The 23309-nt window shown below is 39.4% G+C and overlaps 1 protein-coding gene across 3 annotated transcripts in view; it reads left to right on the plus strand.

Annotated features, from left to right (window-relative positions):
* rnf157 (ring finger protein 157) overlaps positions 1-23309 on the plus strand; it is a 29785-nt gene that overhangs the window by 989 nt on the left and 5487 nt on the right. The window contains exons 2-18 of one of the 3 annotated variants that reach the window (XM_046069808.1): positions 2793-2911; positions 5993-6081; positions 6638-6787; positions 7473-7590; positions 7760-7826; positions 7923-7966; positions 9181-9228; positions 9396-9467; positions 9604-9763; positions 10936-11048; positions 11208-11440; positions 12196-12298; positions 12459-12567; positions 15711-15925; positions 16017-16079; positions 16195-16243; positions 20449-20559. In XM_046069808.1, coding sequence (XP_045925764.1) covers positions 2793-2911; positions 5993-6081; positions 6638-6787; positions 7473-7590; positions 7760-7826; positions 7923-7966; positions 9181-9228; positions 9396-9467; positions 9604-9763; positions 10936-11048; positions 11208-11440; positions 12196-12298; positions 12459-12567; positions 15711-15925; positions 16017-16079; positions 16195-16243; positions 20449-20559 — 1863 coding nt within the window. Of the gene's footprint in view, positions 1-2792; positions 2912-5992; positions 6082-6637; positions 6788-7472; positions 7591-7759; positions 7827-7922; positions 7967-9180; positions 9229-9395; positions 9468-9603; positions 9764-10935; positions 11049-11207; positions 11441-12195; positions 12299-12458; positions 12568-15710; positions 15926-16016; positions 16080-16194; positions 16244-18717; positions 19111-20448; positions 20560-23309 lie in introns of those variants that run through there. The other 2 variants (XM_046069810.1, XM_046069809.1) reach the window with 2 other exon arrangements.

The following is a 23309-nucleotide window of genomic DNA, read 5'->3' on the forward strand; positions in this document are numbered from 1 at the left end:
GGCCGGGGGGCGGGGGTATCAGTTGCACGCGTCAAAGCTTTCTGCAGATGATTTATTGTGTGCTTCGTGTTGGGGAAATGAAAAGTAGCTTAGATATCATCACCATCAAAACCATCACCATCTTACCTTGTAGCTGACAGGCCTACAGGAGCAGCTACCTGTGGAGAGAGGGGAGGACCAATGCCTGATTTCTCTAAGCTGCCTTTCAACTTAATTCCCCCTTAACAAATTCACAATATTACTTCATGCTCTTTTATAACATTTTATCATGTATTCTGTTTATTATTTATCATGTATTTATTTCTGGCACTGGAGCATTGTCATTGTCCATGGAGGGATACTGACTGACAGCATGAATTGTGAATCCCCCCTGATTATCTACATTTTTCATCTATTTGCAGAGTGTCAGAGACAGTGCTGGGTTGGCTCTTATCTTGGTACTTCTATTAGCAGGGCAGCTGGACTGCTGATGGCATCATAAATGCCTCAGTCTGTAAAATGAAGAAGTTACAATGGATCCCAAGAGGATGAAAATAAAAAGATCACTCTATCAGTATCACCATCAGAAGTTATTGGTGGGTTCACTGTAAAGTTAAACTAAATAAAGTAGGACTGCAACCAATTGTTATTTTAATTGTCTTAGAGCAGAGGTAGATGTCATCAAAGTCTTTAGTTTATAAGGATATAAAACAGTAAAGCAGATCTTCACATTTTAGAAGCTGGAAATACAGAAGGTTTGGCATTTTCAAAATTGCTGATTATTTTATAAAATGATTAATCTACAGCTAATTTAGCATTCATGTAGAGACAAATAATGACAAATCTCTTTCCATGGCATCAAATGTCATTATTTTTTCAAAATCAGAACTATGGTTGCAACAAACAATCTTTTTCATTATTAATCTTTCAGTAATTTTTTGTATGAATATGTTCAATTTTACATGTTATTGAATAATGAATTGTTTCATCAGTAAAATAAAAAAAATGTTGGCCAATTGCCCAGACCCCGATGTGACATCTTCAAACTGTTGGTTATTCAGTTTTATTATAACAGAAGATTATGAAAACCATTTTTAAAATGCTTTAAAGGTTCATGTTACCAAATTTCAGGTATCATATTGGCACCTGTATCAAAGCATGTCAAAAATTCCAAACCTTTCTCTCTGTTTACACCCTGTTGACCCAACTCTGTCCATTCGGACCTCAAACTGACCCATGTGTTTCCAATCTGTCCTGTTATTGTTCTTCTATGTGACATTTTCTGATTGCAGCGCTGTGTTCAGCTCCCTACCAGGGTTTAGCGGTAATCTAAAAATCACATTGCGAAGAAATAATGTAATTGCTTTTCAATTCTAGTGTGAGCAAAGACATAAAGTAAATTAGAATCTCTCACAAAATGAGACCTGGAACAGAAACAGGGAATATAACCAGACTTTTATTGTCATGTGTCAGGCTATAGTTTTCGGTTTAGAGTGATATCAAATGAAGAAAGGATGCAAGGGAAGGAACAATGTTGATTTGTGGCTGCCATTAGGTCCCTTCTCACCACACTTTAGCTAAATTAGTGACAGCCTGTATGAATTTATGATATAACAATCCTGGTGGCAGCCTGAAGGGGACAAAGGTGGCCACGATGGCTGCTGGTGAAACCGATCTCTCAGCCCTAGTTCCTGTGTGTGGGATCTAGTGACTAACCCTTGGCCCAGCTCGTCTCTCCCACCTGCTGTAAATAATAATAAGGTGATGAAGAGTCCGAGAAAGAGAGAGTGTTGTCACTGAGGTTTTTTTTAGTTCATGATATGTCACGTTATTTTTTTTTTTACAGTTTGAAAGGTCAGAGCATCCAAACCAAAGTGTTACAGAAGACTAAACAGACCAGTAGATACACGACTTGCCTGTCCGGCATGCATTTAAAGACTCAGAACCACCATTACAGTCTTATGATATTAGCAAACCCTGTGATTAAAAGGCACAACGTCTATTTAGTCTTGTCATTGGTCCAGAGTCTGGGTAAACAGGTGGAGCAGCTGCAGGTCCAATAACAACTCAGAATGCCCTCAATAATCCCTTTCAGGGCTTCGTTCATCTTCTTGAAATAAGGAAAGAAAATCCTTTTTCCATTTCTACTCTTACCTTGATGATTTGAGGAAATCATTGCTTTAGGATGGAGATCAGGCAGTTTGATCTTAAATGGCTGATGCAGTAACTGGAGGTATCTGTGCATAATGGTGCCAACAAAATAATGGTTGACATATTTCAGGGAGATGTTAATGTTTTATATCAGTGAATTGCCAGATGGGTAGAATTTACAACTGTCTGTTATTGGACCCTAAAGTCTTATTTTCTTATAACAAGTGAAAAAAAGCATAATCTAAGTAGAACAGTTTTCATTTTTTCAACTTTGCCATTAAAGTAAAGCCTGATAATAAAACTCTTTGGAGCTGAAAACACTGGAAATGAGGGAAGAATTTCAGGTGTTAGGAAGCTAATAAAAATCAGCAAGTTTAAATATTTACCAGAATCAGGTGTCATGTCCTTGATACTATTGTGCAGAGATTTGTCTTATTTTGCATTCATTTCTAGCAAATTTGTATTTCTTTAAAGGGAAAAATGTTGAAAACAAATGTTACTTTTTAAATTTTCTATCTATTTTTTTTCCTCAAAACAAACATCATTAACTTAGACATGTTTATGCTCACCACTAAGTCCTTTGTCAACAGTTTTTTGTAATCTCAGATGATGTGATTTATTTTGAGTTCCGTGTGTTTAAAAGTGAGTCTCTCTGTGTGCAGGGAGTTACTTCGCGAGCCATTTCATCATGGGGGGAGAGAAGTTTGACTCCACCCATCCGGAGGGTTACCTGTTTGGGGAAAACACAGACCTTAACTTCCTGGGGACCAGACCTGTGGCGGTAGGTATTTTCACACACAGCTGTCTTAAATGTGTGTTGTTCTGGAGCTGTCAGTCACATCACACGATCTTCCAGAGTTTGCCCAGTTGTCAAGGAATTGCATTTTTTGTTAGTAAGTTGTAAGTTGCGAGTGAATGTTTTTGTCAACTGTTGTTTCCAAGGTCAAGAATGAACTTTCAGTCTCAACATTAAACTGAATTGTATGAAGATTAAAATATATATAATGAAGAAAGGTTCTTGGCCTGCATCTAACTAGTATTTTTATTTTCGATTAATCTATCCATCATTTTATAAATTTTTATTGATCTACAAAATATCCCAAAAGATCCAAAGGGCGTCTTCAAAATTGCTCGTTTTATTCGACCAGCAGTCCAAAATCAAATATATTCAATTTACACAGATTTAAAGCAGAGAAAAGCAGGACATCCTCTCATTGAGAAGAAAAAAACAGCATTTTTTTGGGCATTTTTACTTGATAAATCACTTCATTGTCAAAATAATTAATTAATAATTAATCGACCACTCGTTTTATCATCAAAAAGTGCAGCGGTCTCTTTCTCATTAAACTGGAGCTGATACATTTCTGCAGCTGTGACTCCTACAGTGGCAATTAACAGGCTTTCAGGCTGTGACTGATTGAAATTTATTCGTCTCATCCTGACAAATTAACTAAAAGTGAAATGACAGACTGCAGGCTGTGCAATGCGTACCGCGAGGCTGATAAGCGACGGTTCGTCCTTGAGGCTTTGCTCAACCTAATCATGAACCTGAAGGTCAAACTAATGAGCGCTGCAGATCAAAAAGAGCTCAGGTCCGGAGAGGAAAGAGAGGATTCGACACAGACTGAAAGACTCGGAAGGAGTTAAAGTATTTGACTAAGTGAAGCTGATACGGAGAGACTCCATCACTCTGTGTACTAACCTCAGTCGCACTGCTGTTTCCGTCTAGACTGGGGCTAAAATTAGGAGTGCAGTTTTTCTCCCGATTATGTGGGTGTTTATAATCCTCGTGTGGGCACAGGATTCAGCTGGTGATGGTGTGTTTTTTTTTTCTTCTTGTATGTGTGACTGAAGCTTTAACCAGCATTATATAATGTTTGGTGGTTTCTTAACAGATGGTGCCGTGGAATCATAAAACCAACCGCAGTTGTTGTGTTCTCGGTCCTCTGCCACCGCTCTACAAATATGATAATGGTTGGGCTATATTTAGAGGTTTTCAGAAACTCCTGCCCAAAGCACACTGATAGACAAAATAGATTTTTAGCTAGCGTTGCTCTATGGATGGCAATGTCTGTTGGTCCATCCACCACTTTGATCCAGACTGAAATATCTCAAACTATTGGATGGATTGCCATGAAATCCTGTACAAATAGTCCCCAGAAGATGAATCCTACTGACTTAGGTGATCCCCTGACTTTACCTATTGCACCACGATGAGATTGACATTTTTGGGTTTTTGAAAAATGTCTTAACAAATATTAGAAGGGTTACCATGAAACTTGGTTCAGACATTCATGTTCCCCACAGGATAAATTGTAATAGCTTTTCACATCTGGGGACCTGAGGTCTGTGAGCCAATTGGAAGACAGTAGGTTCCTCAGGCATGATGTGCATTTCTTCCTTTTCTGCCAAAAAAGTATAAAAGCCTGAAGGCCTACGTTTACGGTTAACTGTACTTAACTTCTGTGTAAAAAAGAACAAAAGTGACATAAAACATCCAAGAAAGCCACACAAAAGAATGAAAGGTAGTATTACTGGGCAGATATAACTTTATCTTAAGTCTTTTATAAAGATATAACTAACTATTACTAATATTAGCAAGGTGTGGAAGAATAGATCAAACTTAACGATAACATTAAACGTTATTCACTAAGATTAGCTTGTTATCAGGTGATTTTGTGTTTGTCTTTAACACCTAAAACACTACAACAAAGAATATTTAGAAACATTTTTACCTGAAAAATTTACATTAACGCAGCTGTCTTGAGTGGAGAAACTGACTAAACAAAAGGGGAAAACGACAGCTAAAGGAAGTGACTTATTATCAGATGTTACCATGCTAACATGTTAAATGAAGACATAATTTTAGCATGCTCAAAATACAGCCGTACTGAAGTACAGCTGCTGATATGGCATGGCTGTTGAGTCTTGCTTTCTTGGTGTCTGTCTGTACAAATGTATCATTGTTGAAAATGGAAAACTATGGGTCTGATGTTTAATGATTTTTATTACATTATAAGACCTTCAGTGTTGCTGTGAGTTTCCCTATGAATGGTTCTTTTCAGCATCTGTTACTCGGTGTGTTTGTTTGTGTAGTTTACAAGCATGACTCCTGCAGAGCCCAGATGTGTAATAGCACTGAATATGGTGCCATTCACAGCCACGAGACACACACACACACACACAGGGGTTGTAGTGTGTAGGTATCAGACCACATCCTGCATGTTTTTCTTCCAGTGATCCTCAAACCACCTCGACTCTCCCCTTACACTCAGTCAGCAACGTCTGGCTTCAATCCCAAAACAAAAGAGTGCTGAGAAGTTAAAAGGTTATTTGTTAGATTTTAATGTTGTTTTTTTTGCTAATGGTGGGGTTGGTCACAAGAGAAAATAGTGAAAAGGCCAATCACAGAATGTATTTCACATCCCTATCTGTTACTTGATGGTATCAAAATTCACCCAATGTGGTGAACTTCACCCATCTGGTCCTTTTTACCCAGTCTGAAATAAAGACCGGCACTGTTTGACCCTGGACTGTTTTACACCGCTGCGGTCCCTGTGTGTGCAGAAATGTGCCGAACGCTGTCTGAAGTGTCAGCCTCGTCCCTGGAAAGACACAATCTGAGCAGATTTCTTTTTGCTCTGGCTCAGCACTTGTCAGCACGGATCTTGCTGGTGCTGACCAACCAAAACACTTTTTTGTGTTAAGGTTAAACCAGGAGCAGTAGCGGTCAATGTGTAACCCTGAATTCTCTGTGGTAAAGAGAGGAATGCCGGGCAGTCGAGGGAAGATGAATGCTACTACTCTTCTGTCTCATAACATGTATTTTACATCTATAATTTTGTTTTCTTTTTGTTTTCAGTTCCCGTACGCAGCCCCTCCACCTCAGGAACCAGTAAAGACATTACGAAGCCTTATAAACATCCGTAAGGACACGCTGCGGCTCGTACGGTACGCACCACCATCCACCTACACATATACGCAACCCCTCATTATACCACTATTGTCCAATTTTATGTCCACTGAGCTATTTTTAGGAAACAAGCCACAACAGCTAATTTAAGGGATAGTGTAAAATCATGCATGTTATTTCTTGTAATTCAAACCTTTATTGTCTTCAGGCATACTCATGAATAAAACATAATTAAAAAGTATACCAAACCTATAACACTATAACATCCAATTATGAAATTAAAAGTGCAAAATGTCCCTCGTGTCTGAAAACAGGACAATCACTCAAAACACAAATAACACACAAAAGAATCACATAGAAATATCAAAGTGATTAAAATATCTCAAGATCTCATGCTAATTATTGACTTTAGATAAGATCTAATATTATATAATACATAACTCAACCCATTGCAGATCAATTCTGTATGATTATTAACAATTAAAGCACTCCATATCACTTTTTTTTTTAATGCAAACTCTCCATGACTCAAACAGTTCTTAATGGAGTTTGGATCATGCTCACATTTATGTTTTACCTTTCTGCCATCCGTAGGTGCAGTGAGGACCTGAAGCTGCCAGGTGACGAGGCAGCGGGGAAGAACAGGGCCTGTTACAACATAGAGTTCACCTTTGACGCCGACACACAGGTGGCCATAACCATCTACTACCAGGCCATAGAGGAGTTTCACAATGGAGTGCCAGTGTAAGTGGAAACCTGTTTTCTGTCAGTTACATTCATTCAGACACAGCAGGCTAAAGACTCTACAGCAATCCCTGGCCTCAGGTTACCTTACATAAAAATGATCCAAATGAGTTACGCAGTAAGGTATATACATATTTTAAATTTGGGGAGAAGAGAGCGTGATTCCTGATCGGGAATTGGTATTGGCAGATAGCCAAAGTTGAGGTTGATCAGAATCAGTATTGGTAGAGAAAAAGTCCAGTCCAGTAAATATAAAAAAGGGGCATCTGCTACCTTCGGTCATCATTTGAAAAATAGAAATAGACATACAGGCTTGGATGGAAGAGAAAAAATGTTTTCATATATATCTCACATAAAGAGCTGCCTGGGATTCCACTCTGTTCAGACAGGATGCTGGATGCAAGCAGACGTTGCCTATCCTGCACTTCACATAGAATAAAACATCTTTAAAGCAACAGTAGTAACTTCTTATTTTAAACAGAAATAGCTTGTGATGGTTTAAATAAATTAAAATGCACACATATGTACTTTTAATCAACAAATAAATCATTCCTACTTCAAACTGCAGCAGGTATAAGAGATCACTTTCTTGATACTGATAAACTGACTGATCTATTGATCAGCCCTATCATGTGCTTTGTGTAGTTGTATGCATTGATTGGCTGTATCTGTGTGTTTCCTGCAGTTATCTGCCCCAGGACAGCTCTCTGCAGTCTGAGACAGTACACTTCAAGAGGGGAGTCTGCCAGCAGTTCTGTCTGCCCTCACACACCGTCAACCTCAGCGAGTGGGCTGACGAGGAGGTAGGCAGCTTGTGTGTGTAGGTGTGTCTGTAACACTGAAAAACCTGTGTGAGGCTGCGCTGTGGTGTGAAACTAATTTATACATATTGCACACACACACACATATATATATATATATATATATATATATATATATATATATATATATCAACTTTGTTTTTCTCCTCAGCTGCTGTTTGATATGGACAAAGAAATTTTCCCCATGGTGGTGCAGGCTGTTGTAGACGAGGGGGAAGGTGAGCTACTGTGCGTTCGTCACACTGTTGGTCTGATGGGAAAGTAGAGCTGCAGGATTTTAAGCAAAGACATGTCCACTGTCTTTATCTTCGCAGAACATATGGGCCACTCTCACATACTGCTGGCCACGTTTGAAAAGGTAAGAAAGAGTCAGAGCAGGAGAGAACTTGTGGCAGGCACGATATGTTTGCAGGAATTTGCTGTTATGCAGATATTGGCAGCGCGCTCCTATCGTGCTGAAACAATTAATTTATCGACAAAAACATTTTCAGTAAACTATTCTGACACTTGATTAATGATTTATGTCACTGTTATAGTTTAACATCTTTGGGTTTTGGATAATTGATAACAATGTAAAAACCTGTACTGCTCTGTGGTGATGTTAACACTCCTTATCTTGTAAACGGGGCCTTGATTACTGTATGCTCTCTTGGGTTTGAAACATAAAATTTTGTAATCATCAGAACAACTACGACATGTATTGATTGAATATCTCTATATTGATGATGTTTTGTAGATGACCAAAATCCCAACATATCCCAGAATATGTTATCTCATATCATAATATTATACTAATAAAGTATATTGCTGTACTTAACATAATAGTCGACATGGAAAAGGTTAATATTAACGTATTTTGTCGCTCATATTGTGCTTTATCTTACATCTATTTGGGGGATAATCATGCTTTAAGTTTTGCAGTTACAGTTTCCATCATTCCTTGAGGGATGTTAACAGTAAAGTAAAATGTTGCCATGGATTCAGTAAGTTTTTTAACCTGTATTTCTTTACATTTTGGCCAATTGGCATCAGTAACAGTATGCCGAATTAGCTATTAGCGGTTACTGTTTACAGTTTACCCCAGGATGTCCAGATTATTATTTTGTAGTTATTTGTAGATTACTTTGATAGTGTAGAAAACTTTTAAAAAAGTGGTGATTCTCAGGCAAGTTCTTCAGCAGCATCTGTTTTCTGAGTGGATATATAGATGTTTATTTGTAATGAGACATCAGATGATATCCTTGTAAAGTCAAGTTGAAACACATGTATGTTCAGATTTGTTATTTTGATCTCAGTCAAATCAAGCGAGCACCAAGATTGTTAAAGTGCCTTAATTGCCTCCACGAATGGTGTGTCACAGCCTTTACCGCTGACTGTAGTTGCCGACTGTGGTAGTGAACTGGCTAAATCAGCGGGACACACTACAATAACTTCCTCTTGTTTTCAGAACACCGGCTTGCCTCGATTCTCTGCCTTTGTTCTCGGTTAACCTGATACTAGAGAGAATGATTAATAATCAAAATTTGTAATAAATTAGACAAGGTAATATACAACTGTTGCTTTCTTTGGCAGCACATGGACGGGAGTTACTGTGTAAAGCCTCTGAAGCAAAAACAAGTGGTGAATACAACTGCTTTTCTTCTCTCCTTTCATTCCTCCTTTTTTTGTGTAATATTTTTTATGCTTTTGAAAGACAAAGATACACCAAAGCTAAATTTCCCTCTTGAACATTACATCTGGCCCATGAGACCTGCTGCCTTTATCCCTGACTATGTTCCTTTTCCCAGGTGGATGGAGTCAGTTATCTACTGCAGGAGATCTATGGGATAGAGAACAAATACAACAGCCAAGAATCAAAGGTAATTCTCAGGCAACACAAGAGGTTTTCCTGTCTGCTCTTCTTTGAGTGCATCAGAAGTGACATGGAAGTGTAGTGAAATAAATCGGTGACTGATTTTTAAAGTGACTGAAGATTTAAATGTGTTTTATCTCCAGGTTGCTGACGATGAGATCAGTGACAACAGTGCCGAGTGTGTGGTGTGTTTGTCGGATGTGCGAGACACACTCATCCTGCCGTGCAGACACCTGTGTCTCTGCAACGCCTGCGCAGACACTCTGCGCTACCAGGCCAACTGCTGCCCCATCTGCAGACTGCGTGAGTTCCCATCAACAATGAAGAATTTATTTTTCCAGAATGAGACACTCACTGTTTGAAAAATGGTTTCCGCTGCTGACAAAAGATTGTTGAAAATTTATGAAGAAGACACCTCCCAACACTGTTAATGCTTCTTTTTTTGTAATGTATTACAATAGAAAAAGTAGAATATTTCAGCTCTTCATCAGGTACAGAGGAATCAAATAACAATCAGGTGTTTTGAAAGAAAGCAATGTTTAATGTGCAGTTGATTAACAAGGTTGCCAAGCAGAAATCACAGTTTTTTTAGACTCAGCAACTGGAGAAGAAAGATATGTTTTCTGCCAGTGCAATGGAACAAAATGATAATGTTAAATATCGAATTTTGTCTCATGCACTATGTATTTGAAGGCGTTCCTGTACAGAGGCACTAAATATGGGAAATGTAAAAATAGCCACAGCAACTGATTCATCGGCGCTGACTGACCGCTGCAGCAGAGGAAACTGCGACTGAAATTCAACATTGTAACATTTGACGGTGTAAAATCTGCAGCATTGTTTTATCGGACACACAGATGGAGAGAGACAGACAGAAAGAGTGTTTCTTGCAGTTGGCTCATGCTGATTCTTTTCTGTAATAATCTAGTCAAGGTTTTACCAAACATCTCCCACACTTCTTTTTCACGACAAGTTCAATTACAGATTTTCTTTTGTTGAGCTTTATTTGAGCTTTTGCCCCATTAAATTTCAGATCTGTATAATGAATCTTATTTAACAGCACTTTAGGCTCATTTATATCTGTAGTTGTATTAAATTCCCCCACTTAGCTTACAAATAGAAGTGACCCATGTTTATTGTAATTAGCGAAATGTGAGTGTTTAGATCGAAGTCAAAAATAAGTGATGACACTCTCTTACAGATCCCCTGTTTTTTAAAGGTGTCAAATCGTCACCTTTTGGTAGAATTCACTTTTGTTAGCTCTTCAGTTTCACCTTGGCCTTTTTTATAATGATTTTGGCCTTGAAATATATCCGTGTGCTGTGGTGTGAAACTAATTTATAAAAGTATATATACTTAACACTTATATTTATATTTGTTCTTAAGTATAAGTGTAAAGTAGTTGTCAGTGCAATTATTATTAGATATTTATATATATATCTAAATCTCTTTTATTTCCATCCTTTTTCTCCAAGCATTCAGAGCTCTTCTGCAGATCCGAGCCATGAGGAAGAAGCTCAGTCCTCTGTCACCTACAAGCTTTAATCCCGTCATCACTTCACAGACCTCTGACTCAGAGGAACACTCGGTGAGACAAAAAAATATATATATATATATATATATATATATATAAAATAATGATCATTACCAGTCCCAGTAAATAATAATAATAATAATAATAATAATAATAATAATAATAATAATCCTTAGTAAACTCACATCCCCAGTGTCTTCTTCTGGTTTGCAGGCGTCAGAGCACATCCCGCCGGGCTACGAGGTGGTGTCTCTCCTGGAGGCGCTGAACGGCCCCCTCAACACCTCCTCAGTGGCTCCTCCTCCTCTCCACTCGGGTCCCAGCCACGTCACAGGAACACTGCCCCCGTACAGCAATGAGCCTCACCCGGCACCGGCCCGCTCCCTCTCCCCGCTAGACCACTCCAACTCCAGTCAGGGACTCAAACTCAAGAAGAGTGGTTCGAAGTGAGTCTACTTTAATTAGTATTAGTGACAGTTTTTCTGCTTGGAATAGCAGATGGCTTGGGGACATAAAGTCATAGGAATGTATTTGCTGTTGTCTTTCCTTTTCAGGGAATTATTTCCGAGTCCTGTTTTCTGTTGCAAGAAGTCACAGTTCAATATAGTTTACAGTCCAAAAAGAGAAAATTTAATGTAATTTCTGTTGACTTATGTTTTTTATATCCAGTTTGTACAATTTTCAAACCGCTGTTCTTTCATCACTGAGACGCTACTCTCTACTGTTCTTGGAGAAAATGTGCAAATATGGCAGCTTTGGATAGATTTTACTACTAACAGTATGAGGAGTTAAAATGACAACATCTTTTGAATTTTGTAGAAAAATTGGTTGGAGCCTGGCTTCAACATTTGATAGATTAGATTTGGGTACGGAAGGTTGGGACATGTCCCTATAAACATGTATATTTCTATAAGCTATAGCGTTATCTGATTTTGACCATTAAAATTATAATATAAATAAACACTAGTTAATTCATTGGTTTATTTTAAAAAAAGACATTGAAAATAATGTGCCCTAATTACAACATACTCAAATATACAGTCTTCTTACTCATCATAACTGTCCTGCTGACATTATATGGGTTTATTTTAATTTTTTTTCTTCTTCTCAGTGTTGTTTTATTGTGTTTTACTGGTTCAGCTACATCAAACCCACTCCTGTTATTTTTGTCTGAAGCTACTCTATTATCCTGTTTATTTAGGTCCCTTTCCCAGAACTCCTCTGTACTTCCAGAGGAGGAGGATGAGAAGTCCTGCAGTGAATCGGAGGCCTGTCGCCACAAACTCGCTGTGGACCAGCAGGAGGTGTGTATGTGTGTGTGTGAAACAGAGACAAAGAGAAAATACATTTTTGTTTATCTCGTGTCAGGTATCTCCAGAGGCTGTGGGTATGTACACGTTTGTGTTTGGAGGATCGTGTGGTGTTTTGAACTCCTGTCTTATCGCTACTATTGTTGTTTTACAGAGCGGAGTCACTCCAGACAGTGAGAACCTGACTCTGTCCTCGTCTGGAGCCATCGACCAGTCATCTTGCACCGGGACCCCGCTCTCCTCCACCATCACCTCCCCTGAAGGTACACACACAGACATTTGTCTTTCTACACAGCCCCTAACTCTTCGAACAAAATAACTGTAAAAACAAATTCTAACCTTCAAACAGTCCTTTGAAGTAACAGGGCTGGCCAAAATGTCTCCACAGTAGAAGAATGTCCTAACTGAGATGGTTTAAAACTGAAATTGGTCCTCATAAAGATAGCAATGTAAGCCCACACACCAAACCACAAATGACAAACACAAACATTCGGCATAGTGCTGAACACTGCAACAATGGATGTTCTTCAGCAAGTGAATGCATTTATATTTCCTAAAGACAAAATACATATTGTTTATTTCTTCACTCATGATTTTCAGAAGATCTCAGGAAACTCATGATGTCGCACAATTGTTTGTTGATTATTGAAGCCCAGCCTGGGAGACTGGCAACAAAGGATACTTCCTGTCTGGGGATATTTGTCCTTCCTAAACCTACAGAGAATCACTTGAAGTGTCCAGTTAAGGGTATTGTTCACCCCCTATACTAGTGTCAATATTCTATTGAATTTGGTTCAGAACAAGACACAGCTCTTACCTAAGTCACACTGTGTGTCGGTCAAGTTACATGCAATACTTTCTACATAGAGCCAGTCAGTCAGTCCGTAATGAAACAAAATACAGATAATCTCGACCTTGTGCTGCTGCTGCAGCAGCAACATGAGAGAGATAACTAAATTCTTCTTGTTCTGCCTTCCAACATCACTGTAATACATGTATCACTCAGTCTTCATAACTTTTGAACAAAGAATATACACAAATAATATATGAATGAGGTGATTTAAAGTTGTTCAGGAGATTCTTCTCAAATCAGATAATTCTATATAAATTACGTTTCCTCACTCAATGCGACTGGGGCAGAAGAGGTTAAGAAACCACCTAATACAACCAGGGGTTAAACTGGGCCGGAGCCCACCGAAGCTCAGCTCTGTCTCCTTCAGTATCACAGGACTGCCTACTCTGGCTTGAAACTGTCTGACTGTCAGACATTATTAAACTCGCAGGAGAATTCTCTTTCTAATGAGAGATTTACTAAAAGAGAAGCAGAGCCAAGCAGCACTCGTGCTCGAGATGGTCATTAATTAAGACTTTAACTGCAAAATAAGATTTAAAATCTATGACTGATGCAGCTCCTGAGAGAATTTACTTGAACAGCGTGAAGAAGCCAGCAATGCTACATGTCTGAAATCAATTTATATACTATGCAGCTGTTCTTGTACTTCCTCTTTTCTGTGTGAAATACAATTTCCCTAGGTGGGGTTAATACTGTTTATCTTACATTAAATTGTGAATGCATCTCACGTGCTGTTTGTTTCTCCTTGTTACAGTGTCTTTATTAAATGATGTGAATGTAAGATGTAAATGTAAGACTAAGCATGGAAAATCTTAACATAAATAAATCATAAGCTTACACCACCTCATCGTTTTACATAGGTGTCACTAGATCAGATTTTATGGGAAATGTGCTGGAAAACAGGAAGTGAGACTGTGATTTCAGCTGGAATGAAAGGCTCAGTGAATTAATAACTTCAAACATTCAGCAAAACTAATCCTTGTGTAACCAGGCTTCCAGCTTGTGTTGCTGACAGAGGTCTGAATTGAGTCAAAAAAACTGGGATACTCAGCAAAGCTTTAGAAATATCCAGGTAGCTATGAGATTGGAAATTACTGCATCTCTTTCTTTAAGAGTTTAAGAAGTAGATGAGAAGATGATTACCACTCATTAGCGATTAGCTTAGCATAAAGAATGGAAGCAGGGGGAAGCTAGCCTAGCTATTTTTAAAGTTTAAACATGCGCCTACCAGCACCTTGAAACTCGCCAATTAATACAATGTTGTTTTCTTTTAAGTCGCTGGATCTCTTTTAAAGGAGCTAAAAGGTTCCTTCAGCCTATTGTTGTGTGCGTTTCCACCGTGGTCTAAAGACCTGCAAAGATTAGTCAAATTAACCAGCTGACGGACAGCCTACGCTGTACAAAGCGATGGACTGGCATCATTATTTGTAACCACTATCCATGAGTAAAATGTATAAATGAACATCAGATCTAATTGGAATATAATGAAAATCTATAGGCTTTGCTTGACCATTAAAAAAAGCTTTTTTGTGTGGGAGTATAATGAAGAGACCCACGATAAAGTTTGTTGCAAATTTAATAACAAACTAGATAGAGCCATCAAGTTCATAAAATAACTCCAGCACAGAGAAAGCAGCACAAAAATAAAATCGCGACAGTTTGGAAGGTTATTAAAACTAAAAACTAAATAAACTAAACGGAACAGGATTTTTAACAAGCTTTATTACCTGCTGTAATCAGCTGATCCGCTTGTTTTGAAGAGGAGAAGACCGACTTCAGCTCTGTGTAGAAACTTCCTGACTGCATCAGCTGTTCATTGTAAACACACCTCTGCACGCTGGCTGCAATTTCCGAGCAATACATTTAATGCCAACGTACGATCTCAGGCAGACATCGGCAAGAAGCTATCTGATATGTGATTTATTGGTTTCCAAACAATGGTGGAAAAAGAGGAGCAGTCGTAGAAAAACACGCGACATACTCTATTTAAAGCCAGTAACCTCTACTCGTCCATTCAGAAATTCACTGCAAGGCATGCCCCACCCCCTCAAAGTACCGGTACTTTCGGAAAGTACTATCCCCCCCAAGCAGGGACTATTTGGGGGGGTAAAATAAAGACCCTAGAACTAAATTTAGACCCTGGTCCCTTCGGTGGAAACGTAGTGAGTTCCTCCAAAGGTTCCTAGTTCCGGGGTATAGTTCCTTTGGTTGAAACACGGCTTTAGAAGCACTGATTGGCATATTTATGCACTAGACAGAGTCAGGCAAGCTATTTACCCCTGCTAGTATTCATCCTAAGCTATACTAATCAACTCCACACTTAAGCTTCATACTGTTGTGATGTAGCAGTGTTTTCATATAGTTCTCTGAAAGAAAGTGAATAGGCGTATTTCCCAAAATGTTGAACTATACCTTTAATATGATAACGAAACATTGCTGTTGCTAATTCTGTAAGAGTAGGAATCAAAATAAATGGTCTCACCTGGTAACCAAAGAAAAAAGATAATCCGACCCCCAGCTCGACTGTGATGTGTGTCTCCGTCTGTCTGCCAGACCCAGTGAGCTGCAGCCTGGTCCAGTCAGTGATGTCCATGGCTTCGTCCCACTCGCAGCACTCCCACATCAGCACTGACACCATGTCCTCCATGTCAGGGTCCTACCTGGCCGGGGCCGAAGGCGAGGCCGGGGGGGACGATGGGGGAGACGTGGAGGGCGAGGAGAACCAGGACGCCCCCATGGAGAGCCGAGGACCATCGCAGCAGGAAGGGGTGAGGAATCCAGAGTGGAGGAGAAATTGGCTGCAAGACCCTGGCATTTATTATAAACATGTTGCGCCTTTGCATCTTTTCTTTCATTCAGGAGTTTTCCCAGGAGCCAAAGGAACAAAACTACTCCGTGGCTGTAGAGGAGCAGGACTCAGAGGTGACTGTAATACACTGATATTTGCTGAGCAGAGTGTCATTAATGCTAATTTTATGTATTCATCTAACTTTAAAATTTTACAATACTGCCCCCTTCTTCCCCCCGTTTTCTTCAGGGAAACGATGTCACTGAAGAGGACTGCTCCTCCCCGTCCAATGGGAAAGGTAACTATTGTGACCATCCCTCACCATTCACCCTCACTTCCCCTTGCATTTGTTGCTTTCAGGCCATGTGAAAAAGATATACACCTTTTCATACAACTATATATTATAGAGTGAGCTGTCTATATTGTTGCTGTCAGTAAATCTTTTTGAATCATGGCTAAGTAATAAAAGCCCTTTCAAAATAAAGGGAATAAATGTTAGATATTGTCCTCTAGATGGGGCAGTCTCTTTCAAAATGCACATACTGTTGGCTGAAACCACCACAACATGCAGTATCTGATCTGGAGTGAATGGCTTATGGCTGTTTATACAGTATGTGTGCACTAGAACCTTGGTCTACTTCGCAGTGAAGGCCGAGCTCTTAGGACTTAATTAAAATACTGAAATGACAAAAGTTTATTCTAATATGTATTAAGTATTGTCACCGATTGTCCCACTGTAGTTTTCTTTTGTGGTTTCACAAAACTGGACTGGATGTGGCAAGAACTAAATCCTCAAATCAGATTTTATCACTGCAATCATATATAAAATCTGTAACATGCAAAATAGTCCTGATTCTCTTTTTTATTTAGTCCAGTTCTCTTTTTCCTCCATGATCTCGTAGCAACTTGCGTAGCCTGTAAGACACAAGCAGCCCAAAGATCCTGAGATACTGCATGAGTGAGTCCCACCACAGGCAAAATTCCTTGTCTAGAATTTGTGAAGGGATGGACAAGAACATGAACTGCCTCAGGTTGTGCATCAGTTCAGGAACTGAATCCTCCAGCCATAACATAATGTCATAACAACAAAACCTGTTCCATTTCAAAGGCTCCTCCAAATCTGGCAGAGAAAGTTTTATTTTGTCCAAACTTGAACGTGCATCCTTTAGAGCCCTCAATTTTCCAGAATCCATTGTGTGCCAATCAGTAGTTTATTTGAGTTTAATCATTACATAAAGCACCTATAACCTATATTTTTATACAATGTATCAAAGGACAATGTGAAAACAATGACATGATGCAAAAGAGTCGCTTGTAGTGATGAACATGCAGAGAATTATCTGAATCTGCAGCTCCCCTTATCTTTACAGAGCTTAATAGTTTGTTTCAGCTCATTGTTTAACTGTCTTTTACTGTTCAGCTTCATTGTCATTGCTCTCATAGTGTTGTTTTTGGCAGGAGCAGGCAGATGTTTTCAGAGAAGAAGCTATAAAAACCTACTATATACTACCTGCTCAGCACAATAACAGCAGAGAGACACAGTTAGCTGGTGAACATAGTGGAGCATTTAGCAGCTAAAGAGGCAGATATTTCCCTCAGGATATGGTAGAGAACAAGAACAAAGCGAAGATGGAGAGTGAATTGTATTTCTTTTAGCCATTCACAGTCATCTTGGGCAGCGCTAAGCCCAGGATGCAGCGACAGTGCCCATGCAATATAGTGTTGGAAGATAGCTGAAGGGGAGGAGAAGTCTGACTGAAATAGTCAGACATTAGCGAATAGTCACAGCCTACTTCTTGTGTGCCAGACTATTCAGTAGCTTGCAAGCCAGCTAATAAAACACACAAAATGTAAATTAGACAATTGTGGTGTTAGTAGGGGGTGCAGGCGAATACTCCTGCACCCCCTACTAACACCACAATTGTCTAATTTACATTTTGTGTAACGCTAACATGTGTCCCAACAGTCCCTCACTGAAAAAAGACCAAACTGATATCAACCCTGCATCCTTCGGAGGATCCACGCCCTGAATTGATACACAGCTCACAGATCAGGCAGTGAAAAGTGCATTTGAGAGACTTTTATTTATTTACCTCTGTTGTTAATTGCTATCTGCTGTTTCCTCATTGGTGGATTTAATGACCGGTGATCAAGTAATTGGCAATAAATATTGGCTGATTCCAATTGATCGGAACATCAATTCATTCACAACAGGAAACGAGCATGTACAAGCATCCTGTGTTGTTTTGCTGAGGTTCCCGCTGCACACCAGGCTACTGGCTTGCATTTGCATGATTTGCACCTCTATATAAATGTTTGTGTGTACATGTGTTTGTATGCTTGTGTATTTTGTGTACGTGTATGAGGTATATCATCATCATCAGTCTCAAAAAAGCTCTGCACTGTGCCTGCACTGTGCATTTAGCTTTTTTTAGCTGCTGCATCATGAAGTGAAGGCTTCTTCATGCTCCATCTGTGTGTTTGTGTGTGTGTGTGTGTGTGTGTGTGTGTGTGGTGTGTGTGAGGGAGAGGGGGAGAGAGAGAGAGTACTAAAGAAAGTGTTGTGGTGTATGGAGAGTGTGATTCAATAACTAGTAGGGCTTGAAGTGAAAACAACATGGGTCACCTTCATTAGACAACAGTTTGAAACTTGTTTATGTAAATTAGTCTCTCTGTGGATTGTGTGTGTGTGTGTGTGTGTGTGTGTTCGGACACCTCGAGCCAGACTGAAACAATCTCTGAGTACCTGTGAGTTACTGAATGACCTTTCAGTTCTTTAGGAGACGAGCGGACCTGTGCTGCCTGACAGTCTGTGAATGTGCACACGCGCTGCGCTGTAGGATGTATGTTTGCACGCACATGTGTGTGCATCTGCACCAGCGCTGCCAGACAGCTTCTGTATGTGCCCCGTCTGTGTCTCTGCGATGAGCTGCCAATCACCCAGTCATCTCTGCCATTTTCTCCTCACTGGCGCCAACACACATGCTGCACACACACAGGCTTGCTGCAGGCATGAAGCACTTGCATATATTAAACACACCATTATCTGTTATCTGGCCATGCTGGAAAAGACAGAAAAAGATGCTAATCCATACAGTTTTTATTCATATTTCTCTCGTTTGTCAGCTTACTTAAATAATGAGAAAATAAACACCAAAATCAGAAGATCTTTGGCTTCAGTGTGTCATACTTAAATATCAGTAATCACTGTTGAGTGATAGCTAAGAAATTAAGAATATAAGAGTAAGTGGGAGCTTGAAAACAAAATGGCATTTTATTTAAAATTATTCAAGTCTGGTAGTTCTGTGTAAATTAGTAAAGTTCATGAAAAAAACATGAAAAACTGTATATCATAACATATTATGCTTTAGATATTATTTTTCCATTTTACTGTCACACAAGTGTGACTAGTTTTCTGTCCAGAGAAAGTGAACAACAAAAGCTAAATTGCAATGAATCGACGTGGCTGAACATATAAAAAATGGATAATAAAGGAAAATGGATACGGATAAAAAACGTAATCATGAAAAAATGTTTTTATCATCAAGGTATCAGTATACTATACTGTCATAATACAATACAATTTCTGGAAAATAAATTTAGAAACTGCGTTTTGTGGATAAGATTACGTAGCAGTCCAGTGCGTTAATACTTTACAAATGAAAGTAGTTCATCACATTGATGCAACATTGCACACAGTGACAGAAGACAACCAGAGAAATTAAAGTGATGGCTACCAAAGTATAAACCGCATGGTCAGCCTTAAATGGTAATATATGTAATAAAACTATATTTGTAGATAACATTTCTTATGAAGAAATGTATACAAACTTAATTTGTATAGTCATATCATAGTGCTTTACAACTGTGTCTGCCTGCTATATATAATTATCACAGTGAATGGTCCTCAAATTTTTTTCTGTTTCTGAACCAATAAATTACAAATGAAAATAGCCTCAACTGTCGGTTTTGGGCAGAAAAGACGCAAACATTTCTTGTGCTGCAAGAAGTATTGATAGTAAACTAGAGAGCAACATAAGCTGACGTGATTCCTGAATGAGGATCGCTTGTTTGTCTTTTCTTCCCTGAAAACAATCCGTCCATTTTGTACATGTTGTTCTCTCTAATTACATCTTGCAGAGAAAGCCTCGCAGGCCTCAGAGCACATGTATTTTATATGCTCACCCTGGTCATGTGCCCCCCCCCCCCCCCACTGGATTATATAATTCTGTCTCAAATCTTTAAAAAAAATTAGTCCACACACAACGATCGCTTTACAGAAAGTCAGCTTGGTGTCACCAAGACAAACTCCATTTTAGATTATATTTCTATTCTCCACATAGAAATATTTTATCATTTATCATTTTATTAATGGCGTTCCAGCATGGCCAACCTCACCTCCCTCACCTCTAACACCCTCCCCCTTCCCTCCCTCACCCTGCCTGTCCCACTCCCCCCTGCTGTGCCTGGCTGCTCTTGTTTGACCTTTGCCCTCGCTTGCAGGTGGGTGGAGCAGGTGTCCAGAGTTGGCCAATAACAATCAGGGCGTCGCCCTCTGTGACACGCCCTCTTTGGGGTTGGATAATGAGCAGGCTCCCGACAGCCGATTCGCCGGTGAGTGGCAACCTCTCGAACATGGACTGATGAGAGCTGAGGACTGGGTGTGAGAGTGAGGGGAGGCAGGGGGTGAGGAGAGATAGAGGAGGACAGGAAAGTTGAGGGGAGTAACAGAGAAAGAGTGCATGAGTTTTCAGTCAGAAGAATTAAGGATTTCGGACACATTAGCTTGCTATGCTAACGTGCTAATGTAATTTAAAGCTAGAAGAAACAAGAAAAACAAATATTAGGTTTTTTATTTTGGCAGATTTGGGAGCAGTTAGGGACCAGAGAGGAGGTTTTGTAGCATCTTTGCCCAGCATGAAGATCTGGAGCCTTCCTTCTTCTCTTCATCCCTACCCTTTGGTGTTGTGGTGCTTCATTGCTTTTTCAGTACCGGTTAGCTCTGCACCCTCTCCCTCCTCTCCCCTTTAGTTGAAGCCGTGGTGTATGTCTGTCTGTGTGTGTGTGTGTGTTGTGTGTGTGTGTGTGTAAGTGTATGTTATCGTGTGTGTGTGTGAGGAGTGCTTTCAGCATGCTGTGTTTTCTGTTTGCGTGAGAGAGAGAGAAAGAAAGAAAGTCTGGTCCATCCCAGAGTTGAAGTTCATGTTCAGCGTCTGTCAGCTCTGAGCCGCTTTGCCAAACATCTGCAACTCATTCTCACACCCCTCCATCTTCCCTCCTCCTGTCCTCTCCTAATCCTCCTCCCTGCCTCCTACCACTTGGTGGGTTACTGTGATGAGAGCTAACGGTGACAAATTTATTTTTGCTTTACTATGTTTTTAAGTTTTGGTTGTTTAATTCAGCTCCTAAGCGAAACAGTTCAGTCATTTTTGGTTCATACTTGTTTCACAGCCTTTAGCTCTGCATCCTTCCCGTAGCGCTCAGCTTCTTTCCCTTTTAAACCCTTCATCTGCATCACCCCTTTGGTCTTTTATGGTGGTTGGTGTGACATGTTTTCTCTTCCTGTGTCGTAAAAGTGTTCTGTTATCTCTCTGTTTCTCTCCTTTTCCCCCGCCATTCTTCTCATCTTCTGCTGTCTTTTCCCGGACATTTTCCTTCCTTCCTCTGTCTTTCTCTCTTCTTTCTTTCTTTCCCTGCTCTCCGTTGTCTCTTTTCCTTCTTTCGCCTTCTTTCGGATGGACAGATGAGGAGTCGTGCCCAGTGCACATTGAGGACTAGGTATGGAGTCATGGCTAGATGGTAGGCCAGACACCAGGGTCATAACTTATAGTTGTTCTTTTATTTTTTGCACCGTAACAATCACCTTGTTTTTTTAATTGCACATTTTATCTGTCTGTCATGATTGAATTGTGTTCAAAATGTGATTCACCATTTTTAAAGTTTTTGGAAATTCCAAACAGAAAGTAACATCAAGCCTAAATGACAACAAAGGTTAAAACTACTTGGTTAGGTTAAGGAAAACGTTGTGGTTTAGGTTAAAGTAAGTTAATTACGTGAGTCATGTGACGGAAGTCAGTAATGCTAGTTCCGTTAAAATGAAAGTAACTCAACATTCACTTGGTTTCACATGGGACTCCAACGCCATTCTCCTGAGTGAAAATCTGGGGTTTGACCTATCCGACCAAACCATCGTACCTCCTTACGTGGACTATTTATAATATGTCACGCTACTTCCTCCTTTTCTACCGTTGTATGGCCAGTGGATTTCGCTGCCACTATAAGCATAAATATAGTTCGTAATAACGTGCTTCACAAACGACCTGTATTGTCGTTTTTCTGCTGAGGACAGTCTCAGAAGTAAGCAGGAAGTGTTGCTCTTTTTAGAGGTGCACAGATCAGGATTTTTGGGACTGATTGCTGGATGTATTTGAAGACATATTTATTATGTAGCATTATATATTTATTTAACTATTCTTAAAAACAATGTATATTAAGTATTATAATATCTAATTAACAGATGATAAAGGATCACAAAATGACACCTGTTTCTTTTATTGGCAGGAAACATGTGCAACATATTCTACTCCCTCTCTCATAGAGACAAAACATAAACCATAGCAGCCTATGCATGGTTATTGAGAACAACTTAGAGCTTAACAAATGTAGCTTTTCTGTGGAATAAATGACAAAAACAGGACAGTCTTTATAAATTTATCTTCTACTTTAGACTGCAACAAAAAAGGCTATAGCAAAAATATTTAGGAAATAAACAAGCACAGGCATCATGAGGGCTTTAGTGCTGGCTAGCTTTGAGAACTGCTCAGACCGCTGTATGTACATTGACAATTGTCTCACAAGTACTGCATGTTGTGATCGGCCTTGATAGAAACCACTAATCAAACGATTTACAGCAATTATCGGCCAATAACGATTGGTGGCCGATCGATCAGAGTACTCTTAGCTTTTTTTGTGTATCTCCATTACAGCTCAGAATGCATAATATTTTGTCATCCAAGTTGCTGTAGAACTCAGTGCTTTCATTTATAATGTTATTCATTATTCATATTTCTGTGGTCGAAGCCTAAAACTTTTAATAATTCAATTTCCTGGCTGATATTTACTGTTATTCACTGTGAGTCAGGACCATGAGGGTCAGTCTTGGAGTTGCTTCTAAATGGTAAGTGACATTTAATACAGGCCAGGATGACTGCAGTGTCACCACAAATTAAATAATGATTGCTTAAAGTGGCCGTGGCATATTACAACAAATGTAATTTCTAGATATTTCTCATTCTAAAATTTAAAAAAATCTAAGAAAATCCCCTGTACGTCCTGGAGAGCTGAAGTGTTTTCAGCACATCCAC

The sequence above is a fragment of the Micropterus dolomieu genome, linkage group LG14, assembly GCF_021292245.1.
Source record: "Micropterus dolomieu isolate WLL.071019.BEF.003 ecotype Adirondacks linkage group LG14, ASM2129224v1, whole genome shotgun sequence".
NCBI classification, from domain to species: Eukaryota; Metazoa; Chordata; class Actinopteri; order Centrarchiformes; family Centrarchidae; genus Micropterus; species Micropterus dolomieu.